The sequence below is a fragment of the Aotus nancymaae genome, unplaced genomic scaffold (assembly GCF_030222135.1).
Source record: "Aotus nancymaae isolate 86718 unplaced genomic scaffold, 86718_ANA_hifiasm-v0.15.2.pri h1tg000012l, whole genome shotgun sequence".
NCBI lineage: Eukaryota > Metazoa > Chordata > Mammalia > Primates > Aotidae > Aotus > Aotus nancymaae.
In genome coordinates, this window is record NW_026988423.1 from 41,559,046 (window position 1) to 41,577,598 (window position 18,553).

At 45.0% G+C, this 18,553-nt stretch overlaps 1 protein-coding gene across 3 annotated transcripts in view; it reads left to right on the forward strand.

The window, feature by feature from the left end:
• The window catches only part of LOC105714933 (S-adenosyl-L-methionine-dependent tRNA 4-demethylwyosine synthase TYW1), a 257,762-nt gene that overhangs the window by 19,761 nt on the left and 219,448 nt on the right, over positions 1-18,553 (forward strand). For all 3 annotated transcript variants that reach the window (XM_012449092.2, XM_012449091.3, XM_012449093.3), the window contains exons 6-7: positions 3,115-3,405; positions 7,715-7,837. In XM_012449092.2, coding sequence (XP_012304515.1) covers positions 3,115-3,405; positions 7,715-7,837 — 414 coding nt within the window. The remainder of the gene's footprint in view (positions 1-3,114; positions 3,406-7,714; positions 7,838-18,553) is intronic.

Sequence of the window (18,553 nt, forward strand, 5' to 3'; positions counted from 1 at the left end):
TGGCCTCATGTGATCTGCCTGCCTCAGTCTCCCAAAGTGCTGGGATTACAGGTGTGAGCCACTGTGCCCAGCCTCTTCTGCTATTCCTTTTTTTTTTTTCTGGAGACAGAGTCTCCCTCTATCCCTTAGCTGGAGTGCAGTGGTGTAGTCTCAGCTCACTGCAACCTCTGCTTCCTGGGTTCAAGCGATTCTCATTTCTCCTGCCTCAGCCTCCTGGAGTAGCTGGGCTTATAGGCACCTAATTTTTGTATTTTTAGTAGAGACAGGGTTTCTCCATGTTGGCCAGGCTGGTCTCCATCTCCTGACCTCAGGCGATCCACCCGCCTTAGCCTCCTAAAGTTCTGGGATTACAGGTGTGAGCCACTCTGTCCGGCCCTCTTGTGTTATTCTTTATAGCTGGATACTGCTACACATAATATTCAAACTTGGAATACAGTAGATTCTCAATACTTTTTTGTTGAATAAAATGAATGAGTGTTCCTCATTAGTGTTTTAGTGGGCTGGACTCATGATGCCCAGGCATGACCTTGTAGATGGAAGATCACTGTGTGTTTGGATTTGCTAAATTGCCTTTTCTGTTGTTGAGTGACCTTTATTGCCCAAGCTCTGTTTTGGTTTTTTTTGAGACGGAGTCTTGCTCTGTTACCCAGGCTAGAGTGCAGTGGTGCAATCTTGACTTACTGCCTCCCGGGTTCAAGGGATTCTCCTGCCTCAGCCTCCTGAGTAGCTGGCATTACAGGCGCCCACCACCATGTCTGGCTAATTTTTTTTGTATTTTTAGTAGAGATAGGGTTTTGCCAGGTTGGCCAGGCTGGTCTCAAACTCCTGACTTCTGGTGGTTCACCTGCCTCAGCCTCCCAAAGTACTGGGATTACAGGTGTGAGCCATTGTGCCTGGCCTGCCCAAGCTATTAATGCAGGTGAAGTCTTAATTTTTTAAAAATTATTTTTTTCAAGACAGGGTCTTGCTTTGTCACCCAGGCTGGAATGCAGTGGCCTGATCAGAATCCTCTGAACGTTGAAGTCCTAGGCTCGAAGGATCCACTCAACTCAGCCTCCCTAGTAGCTGGAACTATAGGCATGCACCACCAGCCCTGGCTAATTTTTAAATTTTTTGTAGAGATGAAGGTCTCACAGTGTTGCCCAGGTTGGTCTCAAACTCCCGGCCTCAAGCAGTACTTATCCACCTCTGCCTCCTGGATTACTGGGATTACAGGTGTGAGTGTGTCCAGCCTGTACTCAGTTTTTAAAAATCATGAATTTTTTCAAGGGAAATGGAGGGAAAAATGTTCATTGCACTTACAATAAAACATTAAAATTTGGTTAGTTTTCCTGGGCTCTTTTTCTAAATGAAATTAATGTGGCTCCTTTTGCATCCTTTTCTCTACACTTGAAAAAATTAAACGATGGAGTCTCTCAGTTTCTTGGTCACATGATTGTGTACCTCTTCCTAGGGTTGGGCCCTGCCTGGCTGTCTGTCTCTGGTGGAGTGTGAGTGGCGGTGGAGGTGGGGAGCTTTCTTTAAAAGCTGGTTTCAACTGGGTGAAGTGACTCATGCCTGTAATCCCAGTACTTTGGGAGGCCAAGGTGGGCAGATCACCCAAGATTGGGAGTCTGAGACCAGCCTGACCAATGTGGAGAAACCCTGTCTCTACTAAAAGTACAAAATTAGCCGGGCCTGGTGGTGCTTGCCTGTAATCCCAGCTACGTAGGAGGCTGAGGCAGGACAATCGCTTGAACCCGGGAGGCAGAGGTTGCCGTGCGCCAAGATCATGCCATTGCACTACAGCCTGGGCATAAAGAGTGAAATTCCGTCTCAAAAAATAAAATAAATAAAATAAAAGCTGTTTTCATTCTGTTGTCATGTCACAATGTAGATTTTGCCCCAGGTTTTCATTAAAAACATTTTTGATTATGTTTTTTTTTGGAGACAGGGTTTCACTATCTAGGCTGGAGTTCAGTGGCATGATCATAGCTTGCTGCAGCCTCGACCTCCCTGGGCTCAGATGATCCTCCCACCTTAGCCTACTGAGTAGCTGGGACCACAGGTGCCCACCACCACACTCAGTTAGTTTTTGTATTTTTTGTAGAGACATGGTCTTGCTCTGTTGCCCAGGCTGGTCTTGAACTTGGGCTTGAACATTCTTCCAAAGTGGTGGGATTACAGGCGTGAGCCACTGTGCCTGTCCTCTCCCCACACTTTCAAATAAATTAGACTATATGAATGGGAAAATTCAGATATGTAATTTTTTTTTTTTTTCCCGAGACAGAGTCTCACTTTGTTGCCCAGGCTAGAGTGCAATGGTGCTATCTTGGCTTATTCCAACCTCTGCCTCCTGTGTTCAAGCAATTCTCATGCCTCAGCCTTCCAAGTAGCGTGAATTACAGGTGTGTGCCACCATGCTGGGCTAATTTTTGTATTTTTAGTAGAGACAGGGTGTCTTACCATGTTGTCCAGGGTGGTCTTGAACTCCTGACCTCAAGCAATCTGCATGCTTTGCCTCCCAAAGTGCGGGGATTACAGACAGGAGACACTGTGCCTGGCCTAGATATGTAAATATTTTGTTTAATGCCTTACCACTCAGGAAGATTATTAAGTTTTTGAACTCTTAACTGTGCCTCTGATAACCCCTGTGCCTCAGTTAATTGCTTCATATCACAGTAAAAGAAATTATTGAGTTTAGGAAATCATAAGTCTTGTCAAATTGATTGCATTTTCATTTTATAACTGAATAGGATTAGGCCCCATAAGCTTTGTTACGTTTTTGGAACGCATTTATTTTGTTAACACCTGTTTCGTCCTTATCATGATATAGAATGGTAGGTTTCAAATCTTTTTTAGTCATTAACCCTTTGTTTGTTAAAGGGGGTTTGTTTGTCCCTTTGTTTAAAAAAAAAAAACCTAACGCAGAAAAGTGGAATATGTAAAATGCGGCTCTTCTGGGTCAAGGCTGGAGATTGAAGGACCTGAAGGTCATTTTGCTGAGCAATTTCCTCTTCCTCAGCAGCAGCTGGTGACCACGGGCCCCAGAAGGACTTGGGGCTTTTGTACCACAATCTGGAAAACCCTGATTTAGAGGACTGTGCTTTCAGCCCATCTGTCTTTTCCTCACAGGTTGGCAAAAACGTTGACAAGTGGCTCTGGATGCTTGGTGCGCATCGCGTGGTGAGTCGAGGGGAGGGTGATTGCGATGTGGTTAAAAGCAAGCACGGCAGCATCGAGGCCGACTTCAGAGCCTGGAAGACCACGTTCATCTCCCAGCTGCAGGCACTTCAGAAAGGGGAGAGAAAGAAGTCCCGTGGCGGCCACTGCAAGAAAGGCAAATGTGAATCTCACCAACATGGCTCAGAGGAGAGAGAGGAAGGCTCTGACGAGCAGGATGAATTACATTACAGAGATACCGAGGTACACCGCCTGTGTGTTCATCTCTCACTGCTTTCCCCCTCTGCTTGGAGATCCCGAGCTTGACCTCTTCCCCAATAAACCATCTCCTTGGCTTCCAGTTAGAAGGAAGATCTGGCTGGGCCCAGTGGCTCACACCTGTAATCCCTGCATTTTGGGAGACCAGGGCGGAAGTATTGCTTGAGCCTAGAAGTTCAAGACCAGTCTGGGCAACATAGCAAGACCCTACCTCTACCATAATAATTTTAAATTTAGCCAGGCATGGTGGTGCCAGCCTGTCGTCTCAGCTGCTTAGGAGATGGAGTTGGGAGAATGGCCTAAGCCCGGGAATTCTAGGCTGCAGTGAGCTGTGATCATTGCACTGCCCACCAGCCTGGGTAGCAGAGTGAGGCCCTGCCTCAAAAACAATAACGAGAAAAGAAGAAAGATGTGAATCTCGTGGTGGTGTTTCAGAGAGAGAGAGTGAGGCCTTACGAGTTAAGCCATATCGTGCTAGATGCTTTCCAAAATCCTCTTAATACTGGGCACAGTGGCTCACGCTTGTAATCCCAGCACGTTCGGAGGCCAAGGAAGGTGGATCACTTGAGGTCGGGAGTTTGAGACCAGCATGGCCAACATGGTGAAACCCCGTCTCTACTAAAAATGCAAAAATTAGCCTGGCATGGTGGTGGGTGCCTGTAATCCCAGCTACTGGGGAGGCTGAGGCATGAGAATTGCTTGAACCCAGGAGGCGGAGGTTGCAGTGAGCTGAGATCACGCCACTGCACTCCAGCCTGGACGATAAAGACTCAGTCTCAGAAATCAACAACAACAACAACAACAAAACCAAAATCTCTGCTTTATTCCTTGCAGTGTTAGAGTCAAATAGATTTTTACCACATTTTGCAAGTTGCAAAACAGAGCCATAGAGAAGTTAAATTTGTCCCAGTCTGAGCTCATGTCTCATTATCCCCAGATCACACGTACCTTCTGAGTTCCGTGACTCCGTTAGTCACTCAAACCGAAGGCTGCAAGTCATCCTAGATGAGGCTCTTTTTTCCCCTTACATTGTGAGCATTTCTCTTGCTTCCTTCTTTAAATACCCCAGTTCCTTTGAAGCTCCTGTCTTCAGGCTGTAACACTCCTGTCATCTTCACAGCTGTTATCTTTAGGCCACCTGGTCAGTTGCGTAATTCAGCAGCAGCTTTACATTCTGACTCATGGTTTCTCTCTCTACCCTGTTCCTATCATTATTCTTTGAGGCTGTGGCACCCTTGTGGATGATCCGTCTACCACCCTGGCCTGCCAATTTCCTGGCCTTCACACCTCCAGCAGCCATTTCTCCACTGACCTTGGTCTCTCCCTCACATGGGCACATCTGAAATTCAGGTTCCTCTCATGCTTACTGTGACCTCATTCTGTGACCTCTACTTTAACAACATTGGTTTTTTTTTTTTTTTTTTGAGACAGGGTCTCACTCTGTCAAGCCCAGTCTGTAGTACATGGTGTGATCATGGCTCACTGCAGCCTCAACCTCCTCGGGCAGTGGTGATCCTCCCACCTCAGCCTCCCAAGTAGCTGGGACTATAGGCATGTGCCACCACACCTAGCTAATTGGTCTGTTTTTTTGCAGAGGTAGGATTTCACCATGTTGCCCAGACTTGTTTCACACACACGGGCTCAAGTGATCCGCTTGATCTGGCCTCCCAGAGTGCTAGGATCATAAACATGAGCAGCTGTGCCTGGCCTTTAAGATTCTTTTGATCCCATTTGAACCTATACCTTTTTTATTGAGTAGCAGAAACTGCTTACTTCATTTCCCTTAGTAAACCCAGTTTCGAGTTTTATCCTCACTCTGTTATAAACCTCTTCAATTCTTTTTTTTGGTTTGAGACGGAGTCTTGCTCTGTTGCCCAGGCTGGAGTGAAGTGGCACAGTCTTGGCTCACTGCAACCTCTGCCTCCTGGATTCAGGGATTCTCCTGCCTCAGACCCCTGAGTAACTGGAATTACAGGTCCGTTCCACCACGCCTGGCTAATTTTTGTATTCTTAGTAGAGACGGGGTTTTGCCATGTAGACCAGGCTGGTCTTGAACTCCTGACCTTAGATGATCCATCCACCCTGGCCTCCCAAAGTGCTGGGATCACAGGTGTTAGCCACCGCGGCCAGCCTAATCCTCTTCAATTGCTTTACCTCTCACTCTTCTGACCTGATTGGTCCAACCCCAAGCTAGGCTGAAACCATCCCCTTCACATCAGCCTTCCCCATGCTGCTGCTGATTGTTTGACCACAGATTCGTGATGACAGGCTCAAGTGTAGACTTAGAACTGCCCTACAGTCTCACTACTTCCCTTGCAAATTCCCCTTCTTACTCTCCAAGATGACTGTTTCATACTCATTTCCTCCTGCCCTTGCCCCAGCTCCCAGCTGAAACCATCCAAGGGGGTTCTCTCGCTGTCTCCCCAGCCCATCTCCAGATCGTCACCACTGTTCCTGGCTCAGAAGACCAATTGTCTCATTCCTTTCCCAGACTACATCTGTCCATGCTGTGGAATCCAGGACTGGGTTCCTTCACTGATTGCTTCTCTTCTCCTGTATCATTCATTTCTTCTCTCTACTAGATTGTTCCTATAAATTTATAAACACACTCTGGAATTGTTTGTGTTTAAACGAACTTAAAAAACAAAAAACTGATGGGGTACGGTGGCTTACGCCTCTTATCCCAGCACTTTGGGAGGTTGAGGTAAGAGGATTGCTTGAGCCCTGGTGGTCAAGGTTGCAATGAGTTATCATCACACCACTACAGTGCAGCATGGGTGACAGAGTGAGATCCTGTCTCGAAAAAAAAAAAATTGGGTGCAAGTGGCTTGCGCCTGTAATCCCAGACCTTTGGGAGGCCAAGGTACGCGGATCACCTGAGATCAGGAGTCTGAGACCAGCCTAGCCAACGTGGTGAAACTCCGTCTCTACTAAAATACAAAGAAATTCGCTGGGCATGGTGGCGCCTGGCCAACATGGTTAAACTCCATCTCTACTAAAAATATAAAAATTAGCTGGGTGTGATGGTGCATGCCTGTAGTCTCAGCTACTTTGGAGGCTGAGGCGTGGTAATTGAATTGCTTGAACCCAGGAAGTAGAGGTTGCAGTGAGCCAAGATCATCCCACTGCACTCCAACCTGGGCGACAGAGCGAGACTCTATCTAAAAAACAAAAACAAAAACAAAAAACAAAAAAACAAAACCACAAAACTCTATCCTTTGATTCTGGCTTATCCTCCACTGGATAAACAGATGAAGGCTGCCGCATATTAGCCATGATTTCTTAACTTCTCTAGCTTTAATTTCCTCATCTATGAGATGATGCCGAACCTATCCACATTGTAAGTAGTTAAGGATGAAGTGAATGGTATATGAACATGGGCACATAGTAGATACTCAGCAAATGTGTCTTTCCATTGATGCCGCGTTTCCTATATGTCTGCCTGGCATGTGTCTCGTTCTTCTGAGCCCAGCTCATGTCATTTTGACGTGGGAGGGCAGGTGAAGTGTTAGTTGTTCTCATTGCATCATGCCCTTTCACAGTGATTAGTCTGATGCCAAAGACCTAAGATTTATTTCTTCTTTGTTGTTGGTTTTTTTTTTTTTTTTTTGTAGAGATGGGGATTTCATTATGTTACCCAGGCTGGTCTTGAACTCCTGGCTTCAAGTGACACTCCTGCGTCACCCTCCTAAGTAATTGGGACTATAGGCATGTGTACTACCACGTCTGGCTAATTGTAGCAATGTGGCCTCACTATGTTCCCCAGGCTGGTTTCAAACTGTTGGCCTCAAGCAATCCTCCTGTCCTAGCCTCCCAAAGTGCTGGGATTATGGGAGTGGGCCACCATGCCCAGGCTAGATTTTATTTTTAAATCAAGAATTTAGAGACAGCTGGGTGTGGTGGCTCTTACCTGTAATCCCAGCATTTTGGGAGCTGAGGTGGGTGGATCACCTGAGGTCAGGAGTTCGAGACCAGCCTGGTTAACGTGGTAAAACCCTGTCTCTACTAAAAATACAAATATTAGCCAGACATGGTGGTGGGGGCCTGTGATCCCAGCTACTTGGCAGGTTGAGGCAGGAGAATTGCTTGAACCCGGGAGGTGGAGGTTGCAGCGAGCCGAGAACACGCTACTGCACTCCAGCCTGGGCGAAAGCAAATGAGAGTCCATCTCAAAATAAAAAAAAAAAAAAAAAAGAATCTAGAGATACAGTGAATTCTCAGTGTGGGAAGGAGTATAAGAGAACTTTGCCTTTGCCTCTTTGAACAATGTATTTCTGAAACATTTCTGTTCCAGGAGGAAGAACCCTACGAGGGCTCCAGTGAAGAAGAGTTTGGTGGTGAGGACCAGCAGAGCGTAAATTCCATTGTTGATGTTGAAGATCTGGGCAAAATAATGGATCATATGAAGAAAGAAAAGGTACCATTACTTTGGGAAATGTTGGACTTGGCTCCTGCAGTTGGTTAACATTTAGTATTTTTTTATTGCTGTGTAGTCCATCTGAGCTCACAAGAGTTTCATTTCTCTAGCTTCTGTCTTGACAGCTTTATAAATTTTTTTGCCATTTTTTCATGAGCACGGTGAACATCTTCCTCTCAGCCCTGTGAAAGTTGGCTCATCAGAGGATAAGCAGGAGATTTGAGAGCAAGGACTGAGGACAGTGCAGATCGGGGGCGTCCAATCTTTTTGCTTTCCTGGGCCACATTGGAAGAAAAATTGTCTTGGGCCACACATAAAATACACTAATGATAGCTGACAAGCTGAAAAAAAAATCGCAAAAGAAAATCTCGTAATGTTATAAAGTTTACAAATTTGTATTGGGCCAGTGGGCTGTGGGTTGGACAAGCCTGGTGTAGATGGTTAGAGAGATTTTTATTCAGGGCTGTTTGAAGATGAACAGCATGATAGGATTTATCATGGTTGAGATTCCAAGTGGAACTCTGGTGTAAATTTGTGTCCCTGCTGTATAGACTGAGTGGTGTTGGGGCTTAAGGATGGCACCCTGGTCTGTGTGTGTTGAGATCAGCATGATTGGGGCCCCCACGAATCCAGGAAATGTTGGCCTGGGATGTGACTGTTTCAGTGACTAGATGTATGTGAGAAAGTACGGTGCAGTAGGATTTCATGCCCCGAGTCAATTTTAGATTCCAGTGATCTAAAATTGAAATAATATTATATATACTATACTATAAAAACAGCAATCTCAATTTAAGTGTGAGTTTTGGAAGATGAGAATTCCCTAAATTAAAATTATATTTAGTCCATAAGCCTTAGAATAAAAAGAAGTAAAGTTACTAGAAATCCAAGAAAATCAATGCTAAAACCTATACAAATTCAAATGAACTCAGTAAGGTTAGCCAGATGTCGTAATGTAAAAAGTCACTACACTTTATATTTCCAAACAACAACCAGTTAGAAGCTATAGTAAATGAGAAGACCTCATTTAGACTAGCTACATAAGAGGCAAATAATTACTTATGCATTAATTTATTTTTTAATTTTTTGTTTTTTTGAGGTGGAGTCTCATTCCGTCACCCAGGCTGGAGTGCAGTGGTACGATCTCAGCTCACTGCAACCTCTGGCTTCTGGGTTCAAGTGATTTTCCTGCCTCAGTCTCCTAAGTAGCTGGGACTACAGGTGTGCACCACCACGCCCGGCTAATTTTTGCATTTTTAGTAGAGACAAGGTTTTGCCATGTTGACCAGGCTGGTCTCAGACTCCTGCCCTCAGGTGATCCACCTGCCTTGACCTCCCACAGTGTGGGGATTACAGGTGTGAGTCACCGCACCTGGCCTACGTACAAATTAAAAAGAAACGTCTTAAACCTATGTTGGAAAACTTTAAAACATTCCTGAATGATATCACAGTGGACCCAAACAAATGGAAAGACATTCCTTGTTTTAGGTAGAGTGGCTCAGAATGGTAAAGATGTCAGTTCTCTTAATATACAAGTTTAATGCAATCCCAGTAAAAATTCCAGTAGGTCCTCCAGCCTCTTAGATCTAGACTGGTCTATTTATGTGGAAAAAGTAAACATGGAACAATAGTTATGCAAACCCTGGTGAAAGTAGTAATGAGAAGGACTAACCCTCCCACGTATTGAAACATACTACAAGGTATCTCTAATTAAAACTGTAGTACTGGCTCATGATGACACAGAAAGACCATTACAACAATAAAATTCTGAGAATATGTAGGAATTTCATATATGTTACAGGTAGACTCTGAAGACCTGGAGTTTAAAAGGAACTCTAAAAATAAATCATGTTGGCTGAGTGTGGTGGCTCACTCTGTAATCCCAGCACTTTGGGAGGCTGAGGTGATGGGAGGATTTCTTTGTTTTTTTTTTTTGAGATGGACTTTTCCTCTTGTTACCCAGGCTGGAGGGCAATGGTGCGATCTCAGCTCACTGCAACCTCCGCCTCCTGGGTTCAAGCAATTCTCCTGTCTCAGCCTCCCGAGTAGCTGGGATTACAGGCGCACGCCGCCACGCCCCGCTAATTTTTGTATTTTTAGTAGAGACGGGGTTTCACCACATTGACCAGGATGGTCTTGATCTCTTGACCTCATGATCCACCCGCCTCGGCATCCCAAAGTGCTGGGATTACAGGCGTGAGCCACCGCGCCTGGCCTGGGAGGATTTCTTGAGGCCAGAAGTTTGAGATCATGCTTGGCAACATAGTGAAACCCCATCTCTACAGGAAATTAAAAAAGCCGGATATGCTGGCGTGTGCTCGTAGTCCCAGCTTCTTGGGAAGGTAAGGTGGGAGGATTGCTTGAACCTGGGAGTTGGAGGCTGCAGTGAGCTGTGGTCATGTCACTGTACCCTGGCCTGCATGACGTTGCCAGACCTTGTTTCAAAAAAAAAAAAAAGATGTTGTGAGACATCCGTTAGCTTTGTTAGCTCATATATATATCAGAACGATTTCCAAATGGATGAGAGAGCTAAATGTTGAAAAACCTGGAGAAAGCTTCCTATGTGATTCAAAATCAGGAAGCAGTAAAAGAATATTAAATTTATGAATGACTTTAAAGAGTTTTACTTGGCTATAAAAAAAAAACCAAAAGACAAAAGAAAATCAAAAGTCAAATAAAACAGGAGAAAGTATTTGCCCCTTATATCTCAGACAAGATATTAATCTTTTTACTATACAGTGAGCTTTTAAAAAAAGGCATACCGGGCCAGGTGTGGTGGTTTATGCCTGCAATCCCAGAACTGTGGGAGGCTGAGGCGGGCGGACCACGAGATCAGGAGATCAAGACCATTCTGACCAACATGGTGAAACCCCGTCTGTACTAAAATACAAAAAAAATTAGCTGGGCTTGGTGGCACATACCTGTAGTCCCAACTACTCGGGAGGTTGAGGCAGGAGAATTGCTTGAACCCAGGAGGCGGAGATTGCGGTGAGCCACGATCGCACCACTGTGCTACAGGCTGGGCGACAGTGCTAGACTCTGTCTCAAAAAAAAAAAAAAAAGAGGCATACCTGGCCAGGTGTAGTGGCTCATGCTTGTAATCCCAGCACTTTAGGAGGCTGAGGCGGGCAGATCACTTGAGGTCAGGGGTTCAAGATCAGCCTGACCAACATGACAAAACCCCCGTCTCTACTAAAAAATATAAAAAAATTAGCTGGGCATGGTGGCGCACACCTGTAGTCCCAGCTACTTGGGGGGCTGAGGCATGAGAATCATTTGAACCCAGGTGGCAGAGGTTGCAGTGAGCTGAGATTTTGCCACTGCACTCCAGCCTGGACAACAGAGTGAGACTCCATCTCAAAAAAATAAAAAGGCAGGTCCTGCCCGATCTGCCATGGCTCACGCCTGTAATCCCAGCACTTTGAGACGCCGAGGCAGGTAGATCACCTGAGGTCAAGAGTTTGAGACCAGCTTGACCAACATGATGAAACCCCATCTTTACTAAAAATATACAATTAGCTTTGCATGGTGACACACGCCTGTAATCCCAGTTACTTAGCACACTGAGGCAGGAGAATGTGGCTTGAATCTCTTGGCTTGAATCAAGAGACCGAGGTTGCAGTGAGCCAAGATTGTGCCATTGCACTTCAGCCTGGGCAACAAGAGTGAAGCTCCCATCTCAAAAAAAAAAAAAAAAAAAAAATAGGCTAGACCAAAAACCTAGTAGAAAAAGTTGGCAAAACATGTGAATAAGAATTTCTCAGAAATGGCTCTACAAAGAAATTTAAACATGATAAGATGCTTAACTTTACTTATAATAAGAGAGATGCAAATGAAAACACTGATAAACATTCTCACCTTTCAGAACATAACAGCAAAAACTCAAAAGCTGGATGACATGCTCAGTGGGCAAGGCTGTGAGTAAACAGGCACTCATACCTTACAGGTGGGAGTCCAGAATGGTCTAGCCTGTGGGGAAGGGCTTTTGGCAGTTTTTACCAAAATCACATATGCATTTATCCATGAACCAGCAGGCCCAGTTGTATGAATTTGCCTTAAAGATACAGCTTCACTAATGCAAAACTGCATTTGCACAGGCTTATGGTTTTCAGCATATGTAGCAAACAACTCTGCCGAACACTGGTTGAAAAAAGCATGGTATATCCATACAATGGAATACTGTTGTGTGGCTCTGAAAGATACTGTGGTGGATTGACATGCATTAATGTGATTTCCAAGTGGTGTTGGATTTGATGTGGAGGCTGATATGGGCTTAAGATTTTTTAAAATCTGCATTTGTAGCTGTAAACTTAGTTTAAATATGCATATATATCTTTGTTTGTGTGTATATAAATAGTATTTTCTAGCTATGTTCACTGAAAGGACTTTGCATCTTCTAACATTGATTCTCTGGCACCAAATGGATACCCTGTAGTTCAGTTCAATTCTGACATGTCCTATCCAGGGTTAGTGTCTAGCTGCATCGGTTTAGGGCAAAGTCCTATAGACAACTGCCCTGACTTCAGATACCAGCTGGAAATCTCACGGCTACCTACTCTTGCCGGAATGACTCACAGAACTCCCTAAAAGCTCTATACTTAAGATTGCAGGGTTTTTTTTTTTTTTTTTTTTGAGACGGAGTTTCGCTCTTGTTACCCAGGCTGGAATGCAATGGCGCGATCTTGGCTCACCGCAACCTCCGCCTCCTGGGTTCGGGCAATTCTCCTGCCTCAGCCTCCTGAGTAGCTGGGATTACAGGCACACGCCACCATGCCCAGCTAATTTTTTGTATTTTTAGTAGAGACGGGGTTTCACCATGTTGACCAGGATGGTCTCGATCTCTTGACCTCGTGATCCACCCACCTCGGCCTCCCAAAGTGCTGGGATTACAGGCGTGAGCCACCGCGCCCGGCCCACTGTTTTTTGTTGTTTTTGAGACATGGTCTCACTCCTTCATCCAGGCCAGAGTGCAGTGGTGTGATCACGGCTCACTGCAAAGTTGAACTCCTGGGCTCAAGGGATCTTCCTACCTCGGCCTCCTGCATAGCTGGGACTACAGACATGCACCACCACGCCAAGCGCATTTTAATTTTTTGTATAGACAAGGTCTCACCATGTTGTCCTGGCAGATCTAGGTTGCTGTTTTATTATAAAGGCCACAGATGAGAAACGGTGAAATGGAAGAGGTACTCTTGGGCAAGGTCCAGGGAGTGTGCATGAGGAAGAGACACAGAGCTTCTGTGTCCTCTCCTCTTGGAATCTGGGCACATCAGTGTGTTCCTCAACCAGGAAGCCCCACTGAGCTTCAGTGTCCAGGGTTTTTATTGGTGTCCCATCATGCAAGCATGATGGTTAAACCATTGGACGACTGATGAAGTTCAATCTCCAGTGAACTTTCTTTCCTCAAAGGTCAGGCCGGCCCTAAATTCTAATCCTCTAATCATGTAGTTTCTTTCTGGTGAGCAGCCTTCATCCTGAATCTATTACTTAGGAAATGCCAAGGTTTTTTGAAGCTGTGTAGCAAGAACCAGGGTCAAAGACCAGATACATATGGCTGGGTGCGGTGGCTCACACCCACAATCCCAACACTTTGGGAGGCCGAGGCGAATGGATTACCTGAGGTCAGGAGTTTGAGACAGCATGACCAACGTGGTGAAACTCCGACTCTACTAAAAAAAATACAAAAATTAACCAGGCATGGTGGTGTGTGCCTGTAATCCCAGCTACTCGGGAGGCTGAGACAGGAGAAGTGCTTGAACCCAGGAGGTAGAGGTTTCCGTGAGCTGAGATCACACCATTGCAGTCCAGCTTAGGGAACAAGAGTGAAACTCTATCTCAAAAAAATAGAAAAAGACCAGATATGGCCGGGCGCGGTGGCTCAAGCCTGTAATCCCAGCACTTTGGGAGGCCGAGGCGGGTGGATCACGAGGTCAAGAGATCGAGACCATCCTGGTCAACATGGTGAAACCCCGTCTCTACTAATACAAAAAATTAGCTGGGCACGGTGGCGCGTGCCTGTAATCCCAGCTACTCAGGAGGCTGAGGCAGGAGAATTGCCTGAACCCAGGAGGCGGAGGTTGCGGTGAGCCGAGATCGTGCCATTGCACTCCAGCCTGGGTATCAAGAGCGAAACTCCGTCTCAAAAAAAAAAAAAAAAAAAAGACCAGATATAGTCTTTTTTTTTTTTCTAACCTAAAAAAATTGTTTTTTAAAGTTCAGGAGTGACTTACAGATAGATTCTTTGTTATGCCACAGACCCATAAATAATGAATGTAAGTAAGCACTCAGATCTTGTTTTTGTGAATACCACTCCTTATGATTAAAGGCTGGTTTCAGGATTGGGGAAAGGAGTGTCACAGATGAGCCCTGGAACATCTTATTGAACAAGTAGGGCCTCAAAGACCAATGGAGACCTGCCAAAAAGACATAGGAACCAACTTGAAGGGTTTCTTAAATACCAAATTTGGGACAATTTGAGCTTCAAAAAGATTAGTGAACGTAATAGATTACATGACATCAAATAAAAAAAATCAGTGTGTGTGCTGCTCAAACAGGAGGCGGGTTGTGTAGGAGAAGGCTTCTAGATAGTAACTACGTAAGGCATGAGAGAATTAGAAAATCAGCTGTTTGCATTTCCTAGTGTAATAATTCCTTTAAGCAAGGATTCAGCTGGGTGCTCACACCTGTAATCCCAGTACTTTGGGAGGCCGAGGTGGGTGAATCACCTGAGGTTAGGAGTTCGAGACCAGCCTGGCCAGCATAGTGAAACCCTGTCTCTAGTAAAAATGCAATAATTAGCCAGGCATGGTGGCGCGTGCCTGTAGTCCCAGCTACTGAGGGAGGCTGAGGCAGGAGAATCACTTGAACCTGAAAGGCCGAGGTTGCAGTGAACTGAGATTGCGCCATTGCACTCCAGACTGGGTGACAGAGCAAGATTCCATCTCAAAAACAAAACAAAACAAAAAATTGATTTAAGCAAGGATTGTGTGAAGTGTCTTTGGGGAATACTCAGTGTCTCAAAATCCCACAGACTAAACCAACTAGAAATGATGAATGAGGGGGAAAACCGCCATAGATAAGTTTCTAATTACAGAGGTAACAATGCGCCTTTACAAATGGAGAGATCAGGTGATTCTCACGTACACTAGGCAATGAAATTTAGCATCATCATTTCCAGTAAAATTTGAGCCCTGTTCCTCCCGATATGATGTATATCATCGTCATCTGTGTGGTTTCATATCAAAAAATGGGGAAACCATCAGACAAATCCAGTATTTGGCACAAGCCCTTTAGATTCTGTAAACGTCAATGTCATAAACAATAACAACAACAACAAAAATGCCAAGGTGATAACCATTCTAGAATTAAAAGAGACGATGAGAAAACCCCAAATGCATTTTGAAAGTTTTGGTCTTGGATCAAAGAGAAAAAACCATTATCTGGACATTTGGGGAAATTTGAAGTGGACTTTTATTTTTTATTTTTATTTATTTATTTTTTTTGGTGACAGGGTCTCACTCTGTCACCTATGTTTTAGCTGCTGTTTTGGATCTCCATAGGGTTTGGGAGCAGCTGGGGGCAGGCAGGACAGATGAAGAGAAGTAGAAGGTCGGGCATGCTGGGTCACGCATGTAATCCCAGCACTTTGGGAGGCCAAGACGATGGATCACTTGAGCCCAGGAGTTTGAGACCAGCCTGGTCAACATGGGGAAACCTCATCTCTGCCAAAATTACAAAAACAAAAATTAGCCAGGTGTGATGGCGCTTGTAATCCCAGCTACTTGGGAGGCTCAGGCAGGAGAATTGCTTGAGCTTGGGAAGCAGAGGTTGCTGTGAGCTGAGCTCGTGTCCCTGCACTCCAGTCTGGGTGATGGGAGTTAGTTAGACCTTGTGTCAAAAAAAAAAAAAAAAGAAAAAGAAAAAAAAAGAGAGAAGTGGGAAAGTTCTGACTTGATCGCTGCTCTCAAAGATGTCTTTGTGCTCTCTTCTACTCCGTTGTTGTGAGTTGAATCTATTTCCATGGAGTGTTTTCATGGCTTCTTTGGAGATATTTTCTATGACTGTCTCCCTGGCAAGCCCATTGCACTGAGCAAGCTGTACTTTGAAAAGCTGAGAAGTATACTTCTCTTTTTTTGAGCCCATATTCTGGCAGTAGAGAAGTATACTTTTTTTTTTTTAAGATGGAGTCTTGTTACCTCGTCTAGGCTGGAGTGGAGCAAAATCTCGGCTCACTGCAACCTCTGCCTCCCAGGTTCAAGCAATTCTCCTGCCTGACCCTCCTGAGTAGCTGGGAATATAGGTGCGCACCACCATGCCTGGCTAATTTTTGTATTTTTAATAGAGATGGGGTTTCACCATGTTGGCTGGGCTGGTCTCAAACTCCTGACCTCAGGTGATCCGCCTGCCTCAACCTCCCAAAGTGCTGGGACTACAGGTGTGAGCCACTGTGCCTGGCCAAGAAGTATACTAATAGCTGCCTAGTCCCTCCTCTGTGCCCTGTCCCTCTGGCTTCTCTTTTGAAGTCTGTCACCTGCTCTCCTCTCTACGTGACCAATGAGTCAGGATTTGAGATCTCCCTCGCCCCCATCCTGCTGTCAGGGGAACACTCCTGAGTTCTTCATTTGGAGGGGACAGGCCGATTCCTACCCAGCAGCAGTGCTCACTTGCTAATGAACTAGGTGATCTGTTTGCTTCTGAATTTCCTGGGTGGTAGTCATAAGTCAATCTGTAATCCTCTGAGGGCAGGGGATACAGAGCAACTTCTTTGAGAGGCTGGGTTGGCACTTTTCTTGTGGGGCTTGAGATAAGAGGCAGACAGCTCCCTGTGGCCTCTCTCCATTTGAAGGAGCAGAGAGAACTTAAAGAACCTTGCTAGCATTCTCCAAAGAAATCTTCAAAAATCCTCTCTCATCACCTCCATTCTTCTTTCATCTTTCCATCTCCTTGATCTGGGGGAGCCTTTTCTTTTTGAGACGGAGCGTCACTCTGTCACCAGGCTAGAGTGCAGTGGCACGATCTCAGCTCACTGCAACCTCTGCCTCCCCGGTTTAAGCAGTTCTCTGCCTCAGCCTCCCGGGTAGCTAGGATTATAGGCTTCCGCCACCACGCCTGGCTAATTTTTGTATATTTAGTAGAGACGGGCTTTTACCATCTTGGCCAGGCTGGTTTTGTACTGTTGACCTCGTGATCCAACCTGCCTTGGCCTCCTAAAGTGCTGGGATTACAGGCATGAGCCACTGAGCCTTGCTGGGGGAGCCATTTTTAATGTTGTAAAACTATTTCTCAGTTTATTTCTTAGAAAATTTTTAACTTGATCTGATCCTCTCTTTGTAGTTTCATTTAATTAATTAATTTATTTTTACTTTTAAGTTTTTTTTTTGTTTTTTTTTTGAGATGAAGTCTTGCTCTGTTACCCAGGCTGGAGTGTAGAGTTGCCATCTTGGCTCACCGTAACCTCCTCCTCCTGGGTTCAAGTGATTCTCCTGCCTCCGCCTCCCAAGTAGCTGGGATTACAGATGTGTGCCACCACACCCGGCTATTTTTTGTATTTTTTGGTACAGACGTGGTTTTGCCATGTTGGCCAGGCTGATCTCAAACTCCTGGCCTCAAGTGATCCACCTGCCTTGGCCTTCCAAAGTGGTGGGATTACAGGTGTGAGCCACTGTCCCCAGCCTCCTTTAATTTAAAACCCTGTTTACATGTGTTTAAAAATTTCACAGACTGCAGTCCTCTGTCCCTGTTTTTCCTGGATCCACTTTTCATAGTAACCACAGTTTTCAGTTTGACAGTATTCTTCCAGGTATTTTATTGCCTTTTATAAACACATTTATGTTTTGGTATAATTTTGTTTTCTGGCTACACAAATGGGATCATTTTGTACTCCTAGTCTACAGACTGCTTTTCTTTCCCTTTAACATGACAGCTTTCCAGTCCTGTCATATCAGGTGAATTCACAGTAAAGTTAATTTTAAGGTAGTCTGTAATGATGTCCCACAATTCATTTAGCTCTTGTTCATTAATATTCAGGTGTTTTCTCATTTTTGTAATGGACACACTCTTGCTCATGTTTTTTGTGGCTGATAGAAACTTATCTGAAGAATAAATTCCTGAAATTGAAATTCCAGAGTCAAAGGGAATTTGTAGTTTTGATATTTCCAAATTGCCTTGTAAAAGTTGAAGAAAGTTTCCCTTCTGCTTCCATTGTGGAAGAGAAATGAGAGTACCTATTTCTCTTTACCCTAGGTGTTACCAGTCTTTCAAATCTTGCCAATCTAAAAATTAGTACCTTTGTTTTAATTTGCATTTTTAAGATTTTGAGATTGGATGCATTTTGTGTTTATTGTCCATTTGCCTTCCCCCCCACCCCCACCTTTTTTTTTTTTCTGTGAAGCATTCTTTCTTTCTTTTTTTTGAGACAGAGTCTTGCTTGCTCTATCACCTAGGCTGGAATATGGTGGTGTGATCTCAGCTCACTGCAACCTCTGCCTTCCAGGTTCAAGTGATTCTCCTGCCTCATCCTCCTGAGTAGCTGGGATTACAGGCATGCACCACCACACCCAACTGATTTGTATTTTTAGTAGGGTCGGGGTTTCACCGTGTTGGCCAGGATGGTCCTGAACTCCCGGCCTCAAGTGATCCACCCGCCTCGGCCTCCCAAAGTGTTGGAATTACAGGCATGAGCCACCTTGCCCGGCCTGAATCATTTATTTCTCTCTGCCT